The sequence below is a fragment of the Meriones unguiculatus genome, chromosome 11, assembly GCF_030254825.1.
Source record: "Meriones unguiculatus strain TT.TT164.6M chromosome 11, Bangor_MerUng_6.1, whole genome shotgun sequence".
NCBI classification, from domain to species: domain Eukaryota; kingdom Metazoa; phylum Chordata; class Mammalia; order Rodentia; family Muridae; genus Meriones; species Meriones unguiculatus.
In genome coordinates, this window is record NC_083359.1 from 27,715,689 (window position 1) to 27,740,598 (window position 24,910).

A 24,910-nucleotide genomic window follows, 5' to 3' on the forward strand; every position below is an offset into this window, starting at 1 on the left:
TACCTATTCCCAACCATTTCACTAAACTGAGATATCCAACCCAATACTACTGGTATGTAATTTCATGTGGCAAAGATAAAATTCTTTCTCTTCTCATAAATAATTGAGAACAAAGGTTTCATTTTTCAATAAAATCCTGATTTTTCGTAAAAGCACCTGAGATAACAAGGCAAGCACCATCACTTTCAGCCTGTGTTTTCTTTCACTGCTTTTTTTTTAACTAAATGCAAATACACATTACCAGAGCTGGCTAGCCCATCTTTAGAAAAATAAAAATCTATTGAAAATTTCAAATTTTCAAAAGTCTCTTGAAAAAAGGTCAGCAAGAGCTTTCTTCTCATAAATATAAATAAATAAATAAGTATAATCTCCTTTCATTAAAATATGTGGATTTATGCAGAGAAGCACACTTGCACATACAGAATCACACTTTTTTTTTGGGGGGGGGAGAAGGGTGTTTCAAGACAGGGTCTGTCTGTGTATAGCCTTGGCTGTCCTAGACTCACTTTGTAGACCAGGCTGGCCTCAAACATGAGGTCTGCCTGCCTTTGCCTCCCAAGAACTGGGATTTCACCACCCAGTTACGGAATCACCCTTGACCTCTTATCTTACGAACTTTCCATTTTTGTCAAGTATTTCTATGTTCCAGTGTGAGCTATCATTTAGTTAATGCATCATACCTTTTAAAATCTCTCTCATCTAGAATTGCACTAAATAGTTTTAAGCTGCTGCAGCTTCAATTGTGCTAATCACAGAAGTATCAAAATCTCTTTTTATGGAGCAAAGGGGAAAGAATTCACAAGTACCACAATAAAAGAACCCATTGCAAATTAAAGTATTTACAAAATGAGTTTTAACAGAGAAAACTCTAGCAGAGGACAATAGCCTGGTTTTACTTTTATTTTTCCTTCTTTCTGGAGAAGTCAGCAGGATGGCTATGACCTGAGGGTTTTTCTGTGTTGAGTCTGAAAGGTAGAACAAGCAAAAAGCCTTTTTTCCATTCCAAACCATGAAGGTAATGTGTAGAGAGACAACCATGTTTTACCAGGGAAAGTGGCTGGATTAAAGAATCAGGACAACATAGAAACTCTTGCCGACTCCTGAGTTCAGAGATTTGTTCTGAGAAGATTAAAGGGAACTAAGAATCGGAAAATGGGTATCATACGTTTCTTCCTACAGTTCAAAAGAGGCATTCACTCTCAGGCTGCATCTCTTGGGCCCCGAAGCCAGGTGCCATATTTCCAGGGCTTATTCCTTTGTTATGAAAAAAGTAATAAAAAAAATCTCAATGTTGGTTGTATTTAGCATGCTATTAGAGTGACAGTTTCATTTGGAAGATGTTGCCAGAATATTCAGGTTTTTCACAAACACTGAGAAGGAATATAGAATATAGAAGAATATAAAATATAGAATATAGAATGGAAATGCTTGGAAAGTCTCTTATAGAAACTGAACCCATCTAGTCAAAATAGAATAGGACTTAAAGAATAAGGAGAAAATAACAATGGAGAAGAAATATACAGGACACACATAGCTAGACCATGGCATCATCTAATCAAGCCTCAAGGGTATTACAAACTAAAATATTCTTTGATTCCAGAGAGGCAACTATCTTCTCTCCAGAATTATACTTTTGGCTGAACCTATGCCCAGTGTTTATTCTTTTTATGTGTCAGTAAGTTCAGATCCTAGATGGCTTAGGACTCAATTTTTCTAGGGTATATAAAACATTTTATGATACATAAGTGACATGTTCCATTAACTAAATTACTCACCACATTGCCAATGTGTTTCTACCTTCTTTAATAGTTGAACATGTAATTTAAACATTAACATGCATTCTGTAATGTCTCAAAAAGTATAATAAGACCTAAATGTTTTTAATGACTATAAAGCCACCTAGCACAGTTTCTTTGGCTAGGTAAGTGGGTAAGAGCACCAGGACACACTTGGAGAGAGCAGACTTGGAATTTCTCCCTGGGCATGCTTACCAGGACATCTTTGCATTCATATGCATGCACACACACATTTTTAAAAGATATTATGAAGAAATTAAATGTAAATTCAACCACATTTCTATTTGTTAAAAACCAATATATTTCAATGAATTAGATTTTAGCATTAAACAAAACCATGAATAAAGTTCACATTCTCAGAATACATGAGACTGAAAGGAAGTATAATAGAGTCCTGCCTCAACTAGGCAGTGGGTTTGTGAATAAAACCAGCTGTTGGAATATCAGGGGCACTTTGTGAAAATCCTTAAGGAGAGTTTGCACCTTTCATGAACCATAGTTTCACAAAATCTGAGGACTCTTTCTGCTTCCCTTTCTATCTTATGAGTTGGTGCTTTTTGGGGAAGGATTCAGGGAACAATTGGGACAGGAGTATTACTGCCAGTATCTTCTTTTCAATAATGATTGAAGTTGCAATTATGCATGTTCTTTTATATTTTTTTATCTTTGATTGACATAAAACAATTTTACATATTTAAGACATCCAATATGATTTAAATTTAGGTATACATTGTGTGATGGTCAAATCAGACAAATTACAATATCTGTCATTTGGTTATGCAATTACATTTTAATTAATTATTTATCAGGTTAATTAATGAAATTAATTAATTATCAGAACAATTCCCATAGCCAGGTAGCTTAGTGAATACTATCTGTTATAGGAAACATCAGCAATTCTTTTCCTTTCCTCAAAATAAAATCTTATCTATTTTCACAAAGTAAACAAAAAATTATAGAAAATAGTCATGGTATCATTTTCTAGATCATTTGATTATGGATAATATGGCATAAGTGTGCATTTTACATCCATGTCTTCTGCTTTGTTAATATGTTTGTTGTAGTTATTAATACACCGCTCTAATTACCAGTAACTGTCTAATCTATAGAGCTTTTGTTTGTTCTCTATCTTCCCTTAATTAATAAGGCTGACAGTGAGAGCCGAATGTCCAATGCACTTGGAAGACTTCCCTATGGATGCCCATGCCTGCCCATTAAAATTTGGAAGCTGTAAGTAAATTTACTTCAAATTATCATTATTTTTATGAGAGGTGTATTAACTTAAACAACAGTGTTTAACTAGTTATGGTCTGTTGGAGAGTCAGAAACAACAAAGAAAATTCAGACAGTAATATATCACAAGAGTTGAATACAAGTAGTACCTGTAAGTGTTTTTAATTTTTTTCTTTTTAATAAAATTTATAATTATTTAGTGTATGTATGTGTGCCAACGTGTGCTGGCTAATTTTCTGTAAATTTACACAATCACACTAGACTTACATGAAAGGAGAGAACCGCAACTGAAAAAATGCTCCCATATGATCTGGCTGTAAGGCATTTTCTTAATTAGTGATTTACTGGGGAGGGCTCAGCTCATTGTGCATGTGCTGTGCCTGGCCCGACATTCTTGGATTCCATTCAAAAGCAAGCCGAGGCAGGTATGAGGAGTAAGCCAGAAATAGCACCCTTCCAAGGCCTCTGCATCAGCCTGCCTCCAGGTTCCTGCCCTGACTTCCCTCATTGATGGAGTGTTACATGAAAGTGTGAGCTGAAATAAACTTTCTCCTCCCCAAGTTGTTGTGATCATGTTGTTTCATCGCTCTAACTAGGGCACTATGTAGAGTATACATCATGCATTTGTGAGCACCTGCGGAGGCCAGACGTGGGCATCCAATCTCTTGAAGCTGGAGTTAAAAGTGGTAAAGAGCTGCCAGATTTGTGGGCAAAGAATCAAACTAGGGGCCCTGAGAAGGGGAGTACACACTCTTAATCACTGATGCATCTCTTCCAGCTCCTGTGCTATTTTTTATTTCCTAAAATAATAACCATGAGTTAAACCATGTAGTAGGAAAATGGCATTGAGTGGTATTTGTAGAAAAGTGGAAGATTATTGCATCTCATAGTTACATCTTCGTAAAAGGATTACAGTAATTTACTTTATGCTGTCCTGACATGGTTTTAAGAAAATATTAATAAGTGGCCAAAGATTATATGTAGGTGTTTTTCTTAGTGGAGGCAGGATGTGAAGGAAATATCTAGAAAATAATTTATTGTCATTATCATCTCTAATATTTTCTGAGTCAGTAGGACTGGTCCATGTAATTCCTGAATGTATTTTTGCTTTCTTTCCATTTGATGGTGTCATAGACACATCTCCACTGTGTTAACTCTCTGGATCTGTAGTGTTTGAAATCATCAAGGAGAACCTTTGTGGAGAGAAGGGAACTTTGGGCTGAAGAGCTGGCCCCTCTGAGCTTCCTTCTCTTTCCCCTTCTATTTCTGACTATCATGCAACCATGAAGTGAGGATAATGTATGTCTGGCTTCCTGCAAGGGGGGGGTTCAGACAAGGACTGAGTCAACCCCAGTTTACCTAACTGGCTTACTGTTCCCACTAGACAGGCAGACTGAGCAACTATTTTAGTAAAATATGATTCATGGAAGAAAAATAGTGATAGTGTAGGATGACAGCAAGCAAAGAAAATAGCAAAGGGCCTCCATGTGCCTAGCAGCTGCAGTCACGGGGAGTCATTGTTCTCTATTTTTAGATAACAGTCTATCTTGAAGACTCAGGATTAATATCCTCCTAACCTGTCAGCTAAACAGGACTGTGGGGAGGACTACCTTCTCCCACACTTGTTTCATTTTAATATACTCTTTACAATGTGGACTCCGGGGTTTTCTCCTGAGTGGCAGTGTCATTTCTAACAGTGATGCCATTGTCGCTTGGATATAAGATAGTATGTCAAATATATGAAGCCTTCTAAGTTCTCCCAATCCACAATATAACCTTTGATGGGAGAAGATCATACACTGTATCTCTTCTGAGCCAATACTTATCCTTCACCAGTATCACAGTATCATTATTGGTAATGGTCCTAGTTAAAAGCATTTTATTCCCACTTCAAATTAGGCTTCAAATATGTTCTTATTTGGTCAATGAATTATAGTTTTTGTTATTGTTTAGTTTTGTTTGCTCGTATTTTTGTTTGTTTGTTTATATTAAGTTTTGCTTGAGAAGTGTGGACAGTTAAAGAAAAGGGGCCATGCATTTTCATATAAGATGTGTAGCGTTCATTGTGGGTAGATGTTTGCCTAGTGCTTCATCTTAATGAAACGATGCCTTTACATAAAGTTTCTCATCACAAAACAACATCTTAAGAACTTGCTTTTACTTTCAGAAAGATGGGGAATAGTTGGTAAAGAAAATAAGAAATCAGTGGTTGTTTCAAAAAGATCAAAGCTTTTCCTAAAATCCTAAGAATCAGCTACCTGTATCTTGGTATAATCAAATATGTTTTACTTTGCCTAAGTTGTTAGAAGGTTGAGCAGAAAATATTTTCATACAGATACATTTTCAGTTGAAGGATTTGCGAGATATTTTACAAAGAAAGAAATGGGTCTTGAGGAGAAAACAGTGTATCATACAAAGCTGAATGTAGTTAAAGGAAAATGCAAAAGCAGCTGTGCACCTGGGTGTTTTGCCTGTGATCTTTTTGGTCTGCTTTGCTCTTCTCTTTGTAGCAGCTGTGTGGCTTGCTTTTCCATCTTTCACATCTCAGCATAAACAGTACCTTTTATGTTCTTTCCCTATGACTCTGTAGTTAATTTGTATATGACACTATCAATCTTTCTGATTCTTTTTCAATTTGTTTTTTAATGTTTGCCCCTGTATTATTATTTGTGTTTATTCATGAGTACTTTTTATTGTATGCAAACTGTAATTTTTATGACAGCAGGGATATTTTATTTAGCATTTTCTAGTGCAGAGGGTAACATAATTAAATAAATATGTATTTGGTGAATACAGAAAAATTAGGCTTTAAGTGCCTTTTTGCTTTTCCAAAAACTTCCAAGGAGATTGAAAAGATGTAAGGAACAAAGGGAAAACATGGAAATCTAGGCACTGAAGTTGGAAACAAGCACCGAATCTTTATTTTACAGCTTATCTCTTGACGTTAAATATAGACTTGAGTATGTGCTATCATGAGGCTGTTTTATAACCTCAATGCCTTTTGTTCTAACATTTCTTACTGTGTAATACGATTATTTTGAAATCATGTCCTAAAGTAGTTGGCTAAGCAGTTGAAGAGACTCATCAGTTTTTATTTTCTTATATTTAAGCATTATCAATTCAAACTCTTTATTCATGTACCTTCCTTCTGTCTTCTTTACCACAAAGCTTCAGTTTGAGCACAGGAGTGCATTCTTCATTTAGGGAGATTTTTTAGGAGAAGCTGTGAACCTTCACAGAACTGTAGTAGAGGCCTGTACATGTTCATACCCCACAGGACTTCTAAGAAATGAAGCAAGGGACACCAAAGATAGTGCACGACTTCCTGCTCCCCAACTATATTAGCATTCCAGAGACGACTCGGGATATAGGATGATACTATCCAGCCACTGTTGCCAACAACGGTGCAATTTAGGAGCAGTAGATTTACTGTGTTCTAAAATGTCATGAGCTCTAGAACTAGCTTCCCAGACATTTTCAGAACCAGCATTCTTTCTTGGTTTATGTTCATGGAATGGACATTTTTTTTTCAATAAAATATATATATATATATATATATATATATATATTTCAAATGAGGTGGAGTAGAATGAATAGCACTTTAAGCTGTTACCTTTCTTTTCCCTCTAAGTAGTGACATGCCACGAAACATGTTTTTTGGTTCTGTGCCCCGGATTAGTGTCAATAAGATGTGAGGAAAACATGTGGCAATTGAGACTTTTCCAAGAGGCACATTCAGTCAGTCTGTGCTATCACAAATAAAGCGTGTCTATTTCAGTAAGAAAACGGGGAGGAGGGGGGGGCTTATTGGGGAATACAAAGTGAATAAAGTGTAATTAATAAAAGTTAAAAAAAACCATTCAGGTTAGTTTTACTGTACTTAATCTGGAAAAAAATCTATGACTGTATCCAAAATCAGAATATCTAACGTATTACCACAGTTTAGAGGAGGCTTATTTTAACATTGATTTTTCTTGATTTAGTATTCATTGTTTGTTAACTAAAGAAACTAATCATATGATGTACAACAGTTTATTTTCATTGAATATGTGTGAATGAATAATTTTGTTTTAAAAAAAGAAAGAAAACTCAGAATAAATAAATAAATAAATAAATAATTAATAAAAGAAAACAAAAGTTTGCTGTGGTCAGAAAAATATATTTTGCTGAAAATATATATTTAGTGCTGTAAGTTATGTGACACATCTCCAACTTGTGTGCATTGGCCTCTTCTAAGAGACCTTTTAAAGTCAATTTTCATACTTTCTTCATTGAAAAAATTGTCCTACTCTTTATAATGCTGATATGCCCTGCACTTTTACTCACTGAAAATACCCAAAAGTAAGGAAGGAAATGCTTAAAAGTCCAAGAGGACAAAACTAGATTACCCGTTTGTCGCTTAAATTTGTCTCAGGACACATTATGTTAATGTCAAACTTTTTCATACAAGTTTGTTCAAGAGATAGCTGGTATGCACTGACTTAAAATGATGATAGGGCAGAAAGGAAGCCTCCATAAGATGGGAAAAAAAGCTCGCAATTTTCCTGCATAGCTCAGTTCAGAGTAAAGTGACATTCCAAAATTTTGTTTGAAAGTCAGTGTTTGTTTTGGCAGATAGCAATATTTTCATGTAAAAGGCAACCATAAGTTAAAATCTTAGAATGTTTTAGCTGGGAAAAATACATATTTGCACACAATTCTCTAGCCTGGATTTGAAGGTTATATTGAACAGGCTAGTGTTAAGAATTCCTCCCCCTGAGGGGGGAGCAGCCTTACCAGGCCACAGTAGAGGACAATGCAGCCACTTTTGATGTGAACTGATAGACTAAGATCAGAAAGGAGAGGAGAACCTCCCCTACCAGTGGACTTGGGGAGTGGCATGCATGAAGAAAGGGGAGGGAGGGTGGGATGGGGAGGGGAGGAGGGAGGGGTTTATGGGGGGATACAAAATGAATAAAGTGTAATTAGTAAAATAAAAAAAACCCTGATAATTGGTCCAGTTAAAAAAAAAAAAAGAATTCAAAGAGCTGTAAGCTTTTTTTTTTTTTTTTTTGGTGGGGTCGGGGGCGGGGGTACATTTCTCCAAAACATAATTCAAATTATAGTTTATAACTGTTGGTATAACGATGATACAGGCCAGGTTAGGTTATATTGATCTTAGATTTTTAAATAAATTAAAACATTTTCATGGCCTTCTGAAAGTGTTTTGGTCTCTGGGCAGTGTGCCAAATGTGACTAATGGACGAGTTGGCCATTGGCCAGTGAATCAAGCTTATATCATAAGGCTAACCTTTGCTGTCATGCCCTCCCATCAAATAATCTAAAGCAGCTTACTTTTCCTCATTGATACTCCTTAAAATATTAACGTCATTATGCATCTAAACAGAGGACAGCGTTTCAGCCCTGTGAAGTGGGTCTTCTGGGACTGGAAAACAGAACCACTTTGAAATCTTTCTTCTCTCCTGCCACCTTCTTTTCCTCCTTCCATTTAACCCTCCTTTCTTCCCTTGCTTTCCTATTTCCTTTATTTTTGTCCACTCCTCTCTAATCTGAGTCAAGTAAGAATTTATGAACCAGAACCTCATATAAAAGACTTCTTTTTTAAAAAAAAATTTATTTTATTAATTTTTACAACTTACTCACTTTGATTCCTGATTGCCTTACCAGGCCACAGAGTAAGGGTATCCAGTCAGTCCCAATGAGACTTGATAGGCTAGTTAGTGTCAGAAAGATTCCTTGACTAATAGTGGTTTGGCTATGGAAAATGAGTGAGAAGGAAGGTTATCTATAAGATAACTTCTCACCGTCTTTAGCATCTTCGCCATTCTTGTTAATAGCTATAAAAATAATCTATTGAAAACATTGTCAGTGTAAGCCTCTGGTGCAAAAGCTCTGCAGCAACATTCCTGGTGTTAGTTTTCCATTTAATGTAAGCGTCCCATGACTCAACATCATACACACCAAGGATTGCTAGCTCTAATCTCACTTTATCTCCCATGTTTTCTATCGTGGACACACTAATCTTCCTCAATCCAGCCACTGCACTGCCTGAAATAAAGATGAATAAATAAACAACATCAATACAAACATGCCGTCTAATGAACAAGTTCTTTCTCAAGCCTCTGCTCTGCTCTTCTTCTCTTTCGGTCTTGCCTTTACAAAAATGTTGGCTCTGAGCCTCACCAAGTCCTTCTCCAAATCTAAAATGCAGCTCTCCACCCCCATTCCTTTACCCGGTAGTGTATGGCTTTATCTCACTTTGTGGAAGTCTATTTTTATTTGCTTATCTATTCATGACTCTCTTATTCCCGTATAAGTCACATAAAGTCAGACACCTTGAATATGTTTCTTAAGTATGCTAGCAGAGTGCTGTATCCTTTTTAACATGTCAGGAAGGGGTGAACAAATGGCTGAAAGAAAACCTCAGAAAAATGTATACTTACATAACCAAGCAACCATTTCTAGCTCGCCATCTGCAACAATGTGGAAGGAAATACGAATCTGATGCAACAATCAGCTCATTAAGAGAATCAAAGAGGCAAGATGCATGAGTATAATTTCTCTCTCTCTCCTCTCTCTCTCTCTCTCTCTCTCTCTCTCTCTCTCAGATGCTTACACAAGAGCAGAAGTTGTCTATGAGTGGACGAGAGAGCCAGCTCGTTCAGTGGTTGTGGCAGAAGATGGGTCACGCTTAAATCAGTATGACCTTCTTGGACAAACAGTTGACTCTGGAATTGTTCAGTCCAGTACAGGTAAGTTTCATTTGATTATTTGGGAAATGATGAAAGGAAGAGTTAAAAAAAAAAGTATACTGAGAATGTAAGAACTCTGTAATTCTCTTAGTGACAGAAAAGTCGGATAAAGGAGTGAGAAAATACATGGGCTGGACCTAGACACATATGTAGCAGATATGCAGCTTGGTCAATATATGGTTCCCTTAACAATGGGATTAGGGGCTGTTTCTTGCTGTGTTCCACTAGCTGCGCTGCCTTGTCGGGCCTCAGTGGGAGAGGATGGTCTTAAGCCCGCTGTGACTTCAGATGCCAGGGTGGGCTGCGACTCCTTAGACACCTCCCCTTATCTGAGAAGGAGAAAAGGGGTTGGAGGTAGGTGTAGGAGGACGTGAAGGTGGGACTGGGTGGAGTGGAGGGAGGGGACTGGTATCAGACTGTAAAATTGTCAAATAAATGAATAAAGGGGAGAAAAAGGAGTGAGAAAACTGACCAAGGATGAATATCAGTAGAGTTGGAGGATATAAACTCTGGGACTATACCTGCAATTTGGTATCTTCTGTCCTCTTTTTATTTGCACAATAAGAAGCTGGTTTTATATGATCCATGCAGCCTGGGATATAAACAGAGACTTGGGATATAAAACCGTTAGTGATGAAAGTCTGATTAACTGTACCTTCAATTTGCCAACTGACTGTGGTAACTCAGTAGTATTTTGGGAAGAATAAATCAAACCCGTGAAAATGATTGTCAACAAGCCTTTGGACACAATGCCATTACACGAATACTAGCCTGTTTTAGGCCTCTAGGTCCCACTTATGTCACACATCAGTGGATTATGTCTAAATTTAGACTGGTCATTACACATAGAACACACAAAAAAAGCCAATTTGCTTTTTTTCTTGTAGCTAATACTATCCCAGTGCTGAAGCCAATGGAGGTATATGTACTGCTGGTCATTCCATCTTTGAAGTAAAAGTATTTGAAGTATGATACTTTAGTGTTGAAACCAACAATAGTGTTATTTTCAAATTACATGAAACATAACAGACAAACTGTGTATGGACGTTCTGAGGTTGTTGTAAAGAGTTGTTATTCAAGGAACCATCTTGTATTATTTGAAATTTGACAATGACAATAAAATAATTGTAAATTAAATCTGGTACATAACAAATCAGAAAGCTTCTGCCTCCCCTCAAAGCTCTGAATTTTAAATGTCTTCAATTGCTAAAATATATGTCAAGCACTTATAATTATCTTTTTACATATCTTACAGAATTTAAATTTATTGAATGCTCTTTAATTTGTGATTTTTAAAGATAGTGACCTGGTCACATACAGGAAGAGTGATACTAATTTTCTCAGAAAACAGTAAGAAAAGTTCCATTTTTAGATTTCATCTTGGGACCCAAAGAATGTTAACATTTTTAAGTAATTGATTAGTCACTTAAGTTTTGCATAAGATGCATCTTTTGCTTCTTTAAAAACACCCATGCATTTTTTTTAGGAACACATACACAGTTATGCTTCTAGTTCTGTAAAATGGAGGAGAGCTGTCCTCAGCTTTCCCTTTATTAGAAATGCAAGCATCATAGTGGGAAACGTGTCACTTTACTGTGAGAAAGATGTGGAAAACATCCTAGTCCTCCCACTTATGAGCCTGGGGATGTTGGACCAGTTCTTTATCCAGACAGAAACCTTTCCTTCATCTAAGGAGACAAAAATGGTATACTTTTCATTAAAGAGGAGATAGTGGCTGGGGGTGTAGCTTAGTGTGGGAGATTTGCATAGAATGATTAAGTGTCTGGGTTTACCGTTATATCTAAAAAGACACCTACAATGTGGGTGGAGCTTTAGTGTAAAACGCTGAGAAACAGCACACAATACGTGCTCAAAATATTACACAATGGCTGTTGCTGCAATCCCAAATTCTTTTTCTCTTTCAACATGTGCTGAAAAGGATATCCAAATAAGCTCAATTTACTTCTTAAAAATGAGTGTTATGATAAGTATCATGACAGGCACTGGAGTTTCAATGATGGCCACAGCACAGACCTTGCTCTCATAGAAGGTGAAGTCTAGAGTGGATGAACACATAAACTGTAATTATCAAAATGTGTGCTAAGTGCTGTGCAATGCTTTTGTGAGGGCAAAGATCATGTCTGTTTTCCTTATCCCTATTATTTTCTGTAGTAGCTGTGACAGAGAAGGCATAGAGAATAGATATTTTGGGTAAATAAAGAGAAAATGTAGCTTAAGCTAATTGAGGAAAGATTACTACAGGGGGTAGCTTTTCACATTGTTAGTTTAAATCTTTGTTGGGAAACAGTAGCCAGTATTTTAGGTCCTATTCATTAAGTATCATATACACAGATACATTTAATCATTTATGACAGTAGTTGGTGATATCAAGGAGACAACCCCACTGCAGTAATGCACATGCAATAATATATACAAGTCTGGAAGATGGTTTGGAGAAAAAAGCCTCTATTGTAGTTGCAGGCCTGAACATGCCATGATAGCCCTCTGTAAGAGTAGGACCAGATCCGATGTTTTTAAAGTTAATGTTTCTGTCATCTTTTAGTTACTAAAGAGTCATGCCACCAACATCCCAATTATTAAAAAAAAATACATAATATAAAAAGAAAGATGGGCTAAGGCACGTAAATGAAAGGCCAAGACTTGGGTCATTGAGCTGGTCTACCCCGTGTGTTGGGCATTACTTGAAGTAATCTTCCTGTAATTGGAAAGCAAGTATATCTGCACATCCTAGGAGATATCCACTTACTATTAAAAATTAGGGAGCAGAAATAATGACAGCAAAATCTCAAATACAAGATCTCAGCGTGATGTATATCTTTAACAGTGCAATAAGAAACTAAATTATACTTCCTCCGGGCCCATTTTTGATCATCAAGAATCCATCTCTGTGGGTTTCAGTGGAAAGCAACAAAGGTCTTGTGAAAGGTTGTCAATGCTATATTTCACACCTCACCGTGGAGCCCTGAAAATGTTAAGATAGATGACACTGAGTACAATTACTTCTCTGTTACTGCCAGAAAACCAGAGAATGATGGCACTAGGACACAAAACAACAATAGCTAGAAAATAATGTCCACCTTAATATCATTTGCAGAGGTCCAATCAATTTGGATGACTTTTTGCAAGGTTAGAAAGCAGTACCCTCCTTATCTGTAAACATACATCATACAATCCCACTGACATGTTTCAGGTGCAAATACCTCTAGATCATGTCAACGATGTGAGAAAAAAGAATGGTAGAAGTACTATTACAATATCTGAGATTTTAGGTCAATGCTTACAAGTCATAAATAGAAAACTGAAGTAATTGATTTGGTCTTTTGGACAAGAATAACATCAGCATCCACAAAGCAATAAGAAAGTAATTCATCCAATGGTTTTAAAATGTTCAAGGATAACTTGATGTTGTCATGTTCTCCAAAGCAAATTGATCACAGGGCATGTTTGTAATCTTAAAAAGTAAGCAATTTCTTCTTAATTACTATTTTATCCTTAAAAAAAACTAAGAAAAATTATAGGATCATCTTTCTTAGATATGGAGGCTTTTCTAGGTGTTGTTTGAAGGATAACCTTCCAAGGACAACATCATCAGGAATCAGATCATCTGATCATGGATCACCATGGTGACCAGCATTCAGGGCCCCATCTATAATGCCTAGTGCATGATCTCTGAAGAAAGGATTTGTGTTGTTTTCTAGTCAACTAATTCATATTTCAAATGGGGGAAAAGGTTTAATTACACTAAGAGTTCCATTACTCAGCAATGTTTCCATATTCTCATGGAATGTGGAAAGAAGCTTCATATGGACTCAATGTAAAATAACATTTTATAAGTTGACTGAGGCTTGATTTCCCTAGCCAGTGAGACTATATCTATCACTCAGTCTTTACATTGTAAAGCTAGATAAGATTTATGATTATAAGTATTGTGACATATGCTGTTAAATGATATCTTCAGGGCATCCCAGGGAATAGAAGAGTGAAGCTAAGGGAGATCAACCAAGATGTTTAACAAACATCTGAGGAAATCACCTCTAAACCAATTTGAAATGCGAATTTACCAAATTTTACCCACTGCTTTTCTTTCATTGTCCTTAACTTACTCTGTAATGTACCAGGAATATTGTTGCTTTTAATTTACATGTTTCCCTCAGGATTAGTGATCTCTGAGGACATTTAACTTAAAATTCTTCTATACTGTTAATGTGATATGCTTAGGGCATGCACACTTGGTGTCTAGCCTTTCAATCCATATTAAGATATGGGCTTTTCTCTTTTGCTCTTCTTTCATTTTTAAATTATTACAACTTTATTCTGACATCGCTGTCACTTCAGTCACTTCTTTGAACGTTTTCTGTCAATACTCTTTAGATTTCATTTAATTTAAAGTGTTTTCAAAACAGTAGAAGCCTTCCTGTTCTTTCCTAATCTCAGAAAAACATGTTGTTTATAATACAGTATAATAGCAAATAATAACTTCCCAGAAGCATATCCTTTACAGACTATTCACAAAAATGTCATAGCGCAAATGACAAAATGTATGTAGATACTCATCTTCCTGACATTTTATGAAAGATGAGATTTTTTTCCTTTAAGCTAATGACATTTTTTTAGACTACAATAGAATGAATCGTTAGAAATAATAAAATGCAATAGTGAAACATAGCATTGGCATGTCCGCACAGGCTATATTTTAAAGCAGAGGTCTTGAAAATTAGTTTTTATCCTATTAGGATCAATTGTTTTTGTTTGAGTTGAACCTTAAGAATCACCAACAATATGCAATAAATACAGATTTTAGAATGCAAACAAAATTTTATTAGTGAGTATAAAAATAGATGCAATTAGAGAGTACTTAGTACATATTAAGTACATTAAAGTTGCCATTAATACCAGTTGATGATGAATGCAGGAATGGCTTTGTTCTGTAACGCTGATTGCATTTCTTTTGTAAACACTTCTCCCAATTCTGATGTGGATGAAGATTGATGAAAATGGGGAAAGTAACTAAAACTTATTTTAGCATTTTCATGTAGTGTCCTGTTAGAACAATTATTCTTCATTTAGCCACATTGTATTTTACTATTGTACAGACAAGAAAACTGAGGTTAAGAAGGTCTACATGAGGTACCTAAGGCTATACAACAAGAAAATGGATTTGAGTATTAAACTCAAAAAAACTCATTTTCTTCCAAGGCTAATAAAATTTCCCCTTAGGACATTTCTTGCTACTATGCTGTGGCCCTGGTCTGTTCTCAATCGATTGACAAACAAAATGTTCAGCAACAGAAGTCAAATAGAGTTTGCTTGGTGAAGGTACTGAGATGTTAAGATGGATGGAAAGACCTGAGCCTGTACTGCAGGTTAACTCTGTATTGTACAAAGCCTTGATTACACGGAAGAGCTTGTTCCTTACGATGTTTAATGCAGAACAGCTTAATCCTCATCTGAGGGAAGGAAAGATCACCTGGTGTTTTTATCTAGCAGTTATGTTACCATGTGCTTTGCTGCACAAAAAACTCAGTGGTTTTTTTTCAAATACTCCAATGAAATTAGAAAAAAGAAAAGAAGTTGATCACAGAGAAAGATTTGATGTGGCTAGAACTAGGAAGAAAAAAGTTCTTAGAGTCTATTTCTCCTTTAGCAGGGTTACATTTTTATAGAGAGGATGAAATGGAAATATTTACATGTTGATTTGCTGGTGATAATCTGAGATAGGCTGCCAGAACAGTGTGAGATTTCCTTCTGGGAGGCAAGTCCCTCCTCTTTTGAACCAGAGTTTTGTCTCTTCCCTCTCCAGGTATAGGAATATTGGGAAAATTTATTTCCTTGGGCTGTCTTGTTTTAAGGTCTCTGTTTCAGGTTAAGTCTACAGATATAGGTAAATAATAAGAAGTAAGAGGACAGATTTTAACCATAAGCAATTGTTTGTGGTTAAACAGTTTACATGTACCAAACATTGAGGTAGATAATGGGTGTCTATGTTAGCTTTCTACCGATAAGGAAAAAAAATAACAGCTGAGGAAAATAAACAAGGAAAAAAGTGTGCATTGGCTTAGGAGTTTTCATATCTCAGTACGTGACTGGATGGTTTCATGGGTTTGTAGGTTTGTTGCATAATAGGATATATGCCAGCAAGCCTGAGGCAGATCAAATCTGCTCATCTTTAATCTGGGAGTCTCAGAATAAGAGTATTTGTGATTAAATGCCATTCCTAGGCAATTCAAGAAGACTTCCAGCTCTCAGGAGTTTTGTTAGTTAAGTACAATTTCAGGGACTAAAGGAAGAACCACAGTCTAGTGCCTATAAGCTAGGACAGCAGCAAAAAACACTTTAAAACAGAGTTGTGCATATTTACATACTTGGGCTTCTACCTTCTTGGCCACTGGATTGCTAAGGCTACATTCACAGTGGATCTTTAACCCTTTGTTCACCAAATCATTTTTCATCTCCACAAATAACCTTGCTGAGATGTGCAAGAGTGTACTATACTAATCCACTCAAGCTGGCTACTAAAATTAATTATCTCAGCATGAATAATTTAAGTAAGAAGGATTTCCTAATCACAGGTTGAAGATTCCTGTGCATTTGAAGGTAGGGAAGAACTTGAGTTAGATGTTACTGAGACACATGAGACAGGTAACTGGTTATTCTAATTCCTGCCCAAAGGAGACTGGAACAGAAACCAGAGGAAAGAAAAAAGAAGGTTGAAAGATGCTGCATAGGTGAAATCAACTGTGGTGCCAGAATCTTTCTCTTTTTCTAAAATGCCATTTAATATGTGAGGATTAATTAAATTTTTTGTTGGCAGTGATTAAACAGGTATGTGGTGGTCAATCTTTTTGAGGAAAGTTATTTAGTATGATTTAAAAACAAAACAAAACAAAACAAAAACATATTCCAGCTGTGTAACTCAGGCTGGACTAAAACTCTCTGCTCTCTAGTGTTGAAATATCAGATACACAGTCATGCTAGCTGAGCTGTACTGTGAATCGTAAACATAGTTGGTGTTTAAAAAAAAAACACTCTGTCTTACAGTGATTTTGCTGCTGTTGTAGCTTATAGGTACTAGACTGTGGCTGCTTCTTCAGTTCTTGAAATCCAGTTTGCACTGACAAAATGTCTGAGAGCTTCAAGTCTTCTTGAACTGCCTCAGATTGGCATTTAACCACTAGTCTCTCTTGTTCTGAGACATGAAAAGTCACTGTTTGTTTTTGTTTATTTGTTTGTTCTATTGGATTTGGGATTAAAAGTCTTTACTTTTAGAATTAAATTCCTTTCACTGAAAATTTGGCAGGCATTTGCACACCTCCAGGAAGCCAGTAGGAAGAGAGATGGAAGGGTAATCTTCTCATAATAACCACACTTCATTTACTTAAGAATAAAACGGAAAATGATGGTTTGACACAGATAACTCAGTATTTTATGAAGGAAATAATCAATGAGTTATGAAGGGAAGTCACTACCTAAAACTGGGGTCCGGAGATGATGGTGAGAGTGTGTTATTGAGAAGGGAGAGAGACCCCCTACTAAGGAAGGTGAACAGGCAGGTATGAGATTGATGAAGACTGAATCAAGAGTTTTGGATAATAGAGGAGCTGTAGTCACAAATTCAGGAGCTGAAGTGCCCAGGCATTGTTGTTAAGCAGTAAATCAAGTACTGTCACATTTAGAAGGGGATAAAGTGGACTGGCAGGGAACTATTCAAAGCTGGATGGGGATATTTTCATCTCCTGTCTCCACCCACAGAGATAAGCCTATCTCCTAAGTGAATCAGCCTAAATACTTTGACGATTTGTAATTGAATAAGGATGCGACATGAAGTCAGATCAACTGCTCTAAACTTTGTGTTTGTGTTGTTAGCCACTCTTTCAAACAATTAAATGAAGACAGACTCTGAAGCAGAAATATCCGAGAGAGTGCCCAGACCAAGCCAGAGACTGAAGCTAACTCTAAGGGTAGTGACAGATCTGTGGGTGCCACTTAGCTAAACGACTGGTCTTGCATGAGGAATGTTCTGGGTCCCATCCCAGTACTTATAGTAATAAAAGGAAAAGAAAATTTTTATTAGCAATGTAGATTTCCTTTCAAATTCAAGCAATGCTTTATACATCTGGATGGTACTTGAAGAATTATGTCCTCTCAAATTTTCCTTTGTATGGCATCAGTGGTATTATTTTTTTCCTATGGTAGTTTATTTAATCACTTTACAGCTTGATCCTACCCCCTCCTTCCTCTCCTCCCAGTCCCACCCTCACAGCCCCTTCCCCCTTCTTCTTTCCTCTTCTCTGAGAAGAACAGAAAACCCCACAGGTACCAAGCCACTACTGAACATCAAGTAGCAGCAGGTCTCCCACTGAGGCCAGACAAAGCAGTCCAGCTAGGGGAAAAGAATGCAAAGGCAGGCAACAGATTCAGAGACAGCCCCTACTCCCATTGTTAGGGGACCCACATGAAGACCAAGGTACAATCTGCTATATATATGTAGGTGGCCAATGTACAATCCATGCATGCTTTTTGTTTGGTGTTCAGTCTCTGTGAGCTCCCATGGGCCAAGTTGGTTTGCTCAGTAGGTCTTCTTGTGGTTTACTTGACCTCTTGGGCTCCCTCAATCCTTCCCCCAAATCTTCCACAAGACTCTTGGATTTCAGCTTATTATTTCTGCCATGGGTCTCTGCATTATGCTAGGCTCCTGTCTGCAAGCATAGCAGAGTATCATTAATAGTGTCAAGGGTTGGCTCTTTCTCATGGTGTGGGTCTCAAAGTCTTCTCAAATCTTAACATCTGATTTTGAGATATAAATTTTGAAAAACAATAGATTTTAGGTTGGTGTATATTTTCTATTCATGCCCAAACTCCATCATTAATTTGAGGTCCAAGGAAGTCTTGGAACTAAAATTCAGCTGTCCAAGCTTCCATATCAAAGCACCTTTAGTTTACATCTCAAATATGTTTTGCAAAGGCTATACTGGAAATCTATTGTAGTTTTGTTTGTTGGACTCATTGGATCTAGCACATCACTTTCAGAATCAATGAGGAAATATAAGCTCAGCTTTATCCCTTAGGCTTATAATATAGCAATAGAAAAAGGAAGGAAGAAGTAGAAGATTCTAACACCTCCAGATTATCCTCAGAGACAAGTTGATGTGTATTAAAAATGTTTCTTTTCTCCCTTGGACAAGGCCTTTCCCTCCAGGGTATAGAAATCATGTGGAAAACATGATGTGTCTAACCTCTAAAATTTTGATTCTTTCCAACCCTAAGGAATAGCTTCTTTTCAAAGTCAAATTATTCAGCCTTATTGTCCATCTCGCCCTCTAGGAGAATATGTGGTTATGACTACTCACTTCCACTTAAAAAGGAAAATCGGCTACTTTGTTATTCAAACATACCTGCCCTGCATAATGACAGTTATTCTCTCACAAGTCTCCTTCTGGCTCAACAGAGAGTCCGTACCAGCAAGAACCGTCTTTGGTAAGTGCTAATATACACGTACCGATATAAGCATGCATGTGTGTCGAGGATAGTTATCTTATGACAGTGACATTGCGAAGAGAATGAAAAAAAAATCACCGTATGCTAAGCCCCGAATTTAATATACTTAAAAGGTTTGAAGAATTTCTACTTCTATTATGGTATGACTTAAAAATTGATGTCTTTCTATAGAAAACTTTTGTTAATAAAAACAGAATGGCTTAATATAAGTTAAATTAAAAAAATTGCATAGAAGGCAGTGACACATAAAAAGGACCTACCAGGTTAAAAATACAATAACCAGAAATCTTAAATTATACATAGCATATGATTTTGGGGACACTTCAAAAATAGCAACAGACTATTTTTTTTTAAAGTTCAGTTTTTTTATTTTTTTTTATTTTTTTTATCAGTTACATTTTATTAACTGTATCCCAGCCGTGTCCCGATCCCTCATTCCCTCCCAGTCCCTCCCTCCCTCCCTCATCTCCACCGTGCCCCTTTCCAAGTCCACTGATAGGGGAGACCTCCTCCCCATTCATCTGATCCTGTTTTACCAGGTATCTTCAGGACTGGCTGCAAAGCCCTCCTCTGTGGCCTAACAGGACTGCTCTTCCCTTCGGGGGTGGGGAGACCAAAGAGCCAGTCATTGAGTTCCTGTTAGAAATAGTCCCTGTTTCCCTCACTTTGGGAAACCAATTGGTTACTGAGCTACCACAGGCTACATCTGAGTGGAGGTTCATGGGATGTGCATTGAACGTATGACAGGAGTCTACTGAGCGCATCTGAAAGACTCTAACTAGCAGTGTTTTCAATGCAAAGACTCATGACCAAACCTTTGGCAGAGTACAGGGAATCATAAGAAAGAAGGGGAGTTAGTCTGATGGGGAAAGGATAAGAGCTCCACAAGGACCAAATATATCTGGGCACAGGGTCTTTTCTGAGACTGACATTCAACCAGACTACTTTTTTATATTGTTGAAACCAGGATTTTTCTTAAGTAGAGAAAAGCCATTAGCGATCCTAGCAATAGACAGGTTTTTTTGTTTGTTTGTTTTATTTTGTTTTGTTTTGTTTTATTTGTTTGTTTTCTTCTCAAGTGTACTCCTAAAAAGTTAGAAACACACTCTTTCTTATTGGAATCCCTAAAACAACCTCAACATTGGATGTTAAGGCAACATAATGGAAAATTATTTGAACAGTGAGCATCAATGTGAAAACCATACGACTGATAGATAACATTACTTCAGAGTTCATTTTTCATCAAAAGGAGTGTTTCCTGGTTGAATCCCATTTACACTGTCTCAATTGTACTTTTCAGACTAAGGAAAACAAAGTTTGTTACAGTATACTTATCGATTCACATAATCAGTGAATTTTTATTCAAAATACACTGAGTTATGTCTGTGTTCTGGAAATCAAATGAGGTAGTAAACTACTTGCACACTATTTCCTCCATGACTCTTAAAACAACTATGGAGAATAGTTATGTGATTTTATACCCATCATCTTCAATGTGATTTGCCATATTATATGTATTATATGATTTAAACCTAAAACATATTAGGCACTATTTTTATGGGCATCTTGGTTGGTACTAGGTGAGGTGCTAGGGAATCAAGGAAAGATATGAGCTTCAGACTCCTTGTACTTGATGGTAGTGCAGAACCATCACCGTCTTTCATCCTCCTTCATTAAGCTGCTACATAATGGCTTCACTATGGTCTGTGTCATTCAATTAGAAGAAACAGCCACGTGTCTTTTGGTAGAAGACTTATTCATTCAGGTTTCTTCTACAAACAACCACTATGGGCCTTCTGTGTTGAACGCCACATACTTCACCCTGGAAAGCCTTTAAATGTCTTCAGTCAGTTCATATGCAGAGATTCTGGCACCCCTAACATCCAAGGTGTGCAAAGGATTACATTTCTGTTCCCTCAAAAAGAGATACATTCTGACACATCTGTTCAGAAATGTCTTGTCTTCTGAACATGGCAAATGATTCCATGATGAAAATCACCTAATCTGTTTTCTGGCCTTCTGACCACATCTTAAGCATACAACTAAATTAGTTGCAAATGATTTCCAGCTGCAGAGTAAGCAAGCAGTTCATTTCAGATTAAGTTTTCTTTATAGCCATTTGTCAATGTTAACAATTTCTGAATCCACTAAAGACCTAATGCTTCTTTTTTTTTTTTAATTTATTTTATTGTACTTGTGTTCCGCCTTCAAGTGAGTCTGTGTGAGGGTGTCAGATCTCCTGCAAATGGAACTACAGACAGTTGTGAGTTGCCACGTGGGTGCTGGGAATTGAACTCAGGTCCTTTGGAAGTACAGCCAGTGCTCTTAACTGTTGAGCCATCTCTCCAGCCCCAACCTTCCTCTTCTAAACATATCCTATCGAATCCTTTAACTCACCAGGAAATAAACACTGAAGTAAACACATGATTTATGTTTTATGTTTTGTTCTATTCTATTTTAACATGATTTATGTTTTATGTTTTGTTCTATTCTATTTTAAAAGACTGAGGCCAGTGCCAGGTCTAAAAGGATTTTTTTCTTCACTTTTAAAAAATTACTTTTATTTTTATTAATTACAGTTTATTCAGTTTGTATCTGCCCTGTAGCTTCCTCCCTTCTCCTCTCCCAATCCCACCTTCTCTGCCTTTTCACCACCTGTGCCTCTCTGCCAGTCCACTGATAGTGAAGGTCCTCCTCCCCTTCCCTCTGATCCTAGTCTATCAGGTCTCATCAGGACTGGCTGCATTGTATTCCTCTGTGGTTTGGTAAGGCTGCTCCCCCCCTCAGTGGGAGGTGATCAAAGAGCAGACCAATCAGTTCATGTCAGAGACAGCCCCTGTCCCCATTACTATGAATCCACTTGGACACAGAACTGCCATGGGCTACATCTATGCAGGGGTCCTAGTTTATCTTCATGCATGGTCCTTGGTTGGAGTCTCAGTCTCAGAAAAGACCCCTGTGCCCAGACTTTTTGATTCTGTTGCTCTCCTTGTAGAGCTCCTGCTCTCTCCAGGTCTTACTATCTTCCACTTCTTTCATAAGGTTCCCTGTACACTGCCCAAAGTTTGGCTATGAGTCTCAGCATCTGCCTCGATACCCTGAAGGGTAATGCCTTTCAGAGGCCCTCTGTGGTAGGCTCCTATCCTGTTTCCTGTTTTCTCCCTCCTCTGATGTCCATCCTCTTTGCCTTTCTGAATCGGGATTGAACATCTTAGCCAGGGTCCTCCTTCCTGATTAGCTTCCTTAGGTGTACAGATTTTAGTATGTTTATTTTAGTATGTTTATTATATGTCTAATATCCACTTATGAATGAGTATATACCCTTTGTGTCTTTCTGCTTCTGGGATACCTCACTCAGGATGATCTTTTCTGGTTCTCACCATTTACCTGCAAATTTCATGATTTCCTTGTTTTTTTTTTTTTTTTTTTTTTTTTTTTTTTTTTATTGCTGAGTAATATTCCATTGTGTAGATGTACCACATTTCTGTATCCATTCTTCAACTGAGGGGCATCCAGGCTGTTTCCAGCTTCTGGTTAGTACAAATAAAGCTGCTACAAACATGGTTGAGCAGATGTCCTTGTTGTATACTTGAGCATCTTTTGGATATATGCCTAGGAGTGGTATAGCTGGATCTTGAGGAAGTGCTATTCCTAATTGTCTGAGAAAGCGCCATATTGATTTCCCAAGTGGTTATACAAGTTGACATTCCCATCAGCAATGGAGGAGGGTTCCCCTTTCTCCACAGCCTCTCCAGCATGTGTTGTCACTTGAGTTTTTGATCTTAGCCATTCTGATGGGTGTAAGGTGAAATCTCAGAGTCGTTTTGATTTGCATCCTCCTGATGGCTAAGGACGTTGAACATTTCTTTAAGTGTTTCTCTACCATTCCATATTCGTCTATTGAGAATTCTCTGTTTAGATCTGTATCCCATTTTTTTTTTTTTCAATGCAGTTTATTCAGGAACATGGAACAATCCTCGGACCCCGGGGAAAGCCAGCCCACAGCTTAAATAGCCTCTGGGTAGCCAACCCAGGCGTGCCACGGGGGCAATGCAGATAGGTCCACATATATGGAAGCAAGCCAGATCCTCGGCCTTAGCCAAATGTGGAGTTGTTCGTGACAGAGAGCACTCACCATCGGGAAGGTGGAAGGCGGAAACCAGCTCCATCTTTAAGGCATAGCATTCCGCAGCTCTCTACAGTTCCCCCTTTTTGTTTTAGATGCATCAGGCAAGAGTAGAGGTCTGATCTCTGATATTAGAAATAAATTGGGACTTTGTACTGATGTTCATTTAGGTGTCATCCACCCAAAGAGCATCAGACCCGTCCGATACCTTTTTCTCAGAGGCGGGACCTGGGGCATCAACCCGCATGCAATCAGACATGCTCTTCTCTGGGTCCAAAGCGGCTGACCCTGAGTGCAGTGCTTAGCCTCGCATCCTGAGCGTATCATTTTAGCTTTTTATGGTATCCAACCATGCTTGGGGAGAATGTCCTGCTTCAATGGCTGTAAAGGCCTGAATGTATCCCATTTTTTAATTGGATTGCTTGATTTGTTGCTGTTTAACTTATTGAGTTTTTTCACTTTTTGATTGTTCAAGACCAGATTTCTCTGTGTAGCCTTGGCTGTCTTGGAGTTGCTTTTAGACATGGCTGGCCTCAAACTCACAGAGATTTGCCTGCCTCTGCCTTGCAGAGTACTGTAATTACAGGCATGCACCACCTTGTCTGGATGAAAATGAATTATTTTAATGACTACTTTTTCCCTTTCTTGCCCCAGTCTGGACTATCCTTTCTATTTGGAAGTTCACCAAAGCATTTCTGTGTTTTATGAGTTTAACACATTGCTTATAACATTTTCAAAGATCTTATACCACAATCGACCAACAACCTTTTGGTGAACATAAGTATAAAACTGTAAAATCAGTTATAGCAAATGTTTCTGTGTATGAAGTCAGATATTTATAGTGTTTGAGTTCAACAAAAATAACAAATACATTTTCCTAGCCCTTTAGCCTTCTAACATTTATTCAGTACTTGCTTCTATTCTTTTTAGCCCGAACTTAGCACATTCCTCTGAGCTCCATGATTGCCTGAACAGGTCCTTGTATGTAAAGAAATACCACAAGAAAAAAATGACCACAGTAGTTACACCAGTTTGATAAAAGCAATCCAGAATGCAGCAAAGCTAAAATCTACTCTCTGACTTGAAAAATAAAATATTTTTGTCTTCCTATATTTTTCCTTATTTCCAGGCAATGCCATGCAAATTTGCTGCTAAAAAGATCCAAGCTTTAGGTTTAATTTTACCCAGTTACAGCTATATAACATTGGCTTTTTAAATTTATTTATCTGCACTCCTACTTCCAGTCAAATGCAAGTACAGGAAGGAAAAATAACGTTTAAATGGAGCACACGGGAAAGATAAAATACGCAACTTGTCAGGCGCACTCCTTGGAGTTTAACAGCCATACATCATGTCTTTGTTTCTTTCTATGCATGGCGGGGTTTTCAAATCACAAACATACATGCGCACACATTTATACACACACATATATTTTAAGCTATTTTGTACTATTTTTGGTTTACAGTGTTTTGGGGGAAAGATCACTA

The 24,910-nt window shown here is 37.3% G+C and overlaps 1 protein-coding gene across 2 annotated transcripts in view; it reads left to right on the top strand.

Annotated features, from left to right (window-relative positions):
• Positions 1-24,910, top strand: part of Gabra1 (gamma-aminobutyric acid type A receptor subunit alpha1) — a 63,384-nt gene that overhangs the window by 31,953 nt on the left and 6,521 nt on the right. For both annotated transcript variants that reach the window (XM_060363843.1, XM_060363842.1), the window contains exons 6-8: positions 2,944-3,026; positions 9,638-9,781; positions 19,124-19,276. In XM_060363843.1, coding sequence (XP_060219826.1) covers positions 2,944-3,026; positions 9,638-9,781; positions 19,124-19,276 — 380 coding nt within the window. The remainder of the gene's footprint in view (positions 1-2,943; positions 3,027-9,637; positions 9,782-19,123; positions 19,277-24,910) is intronic.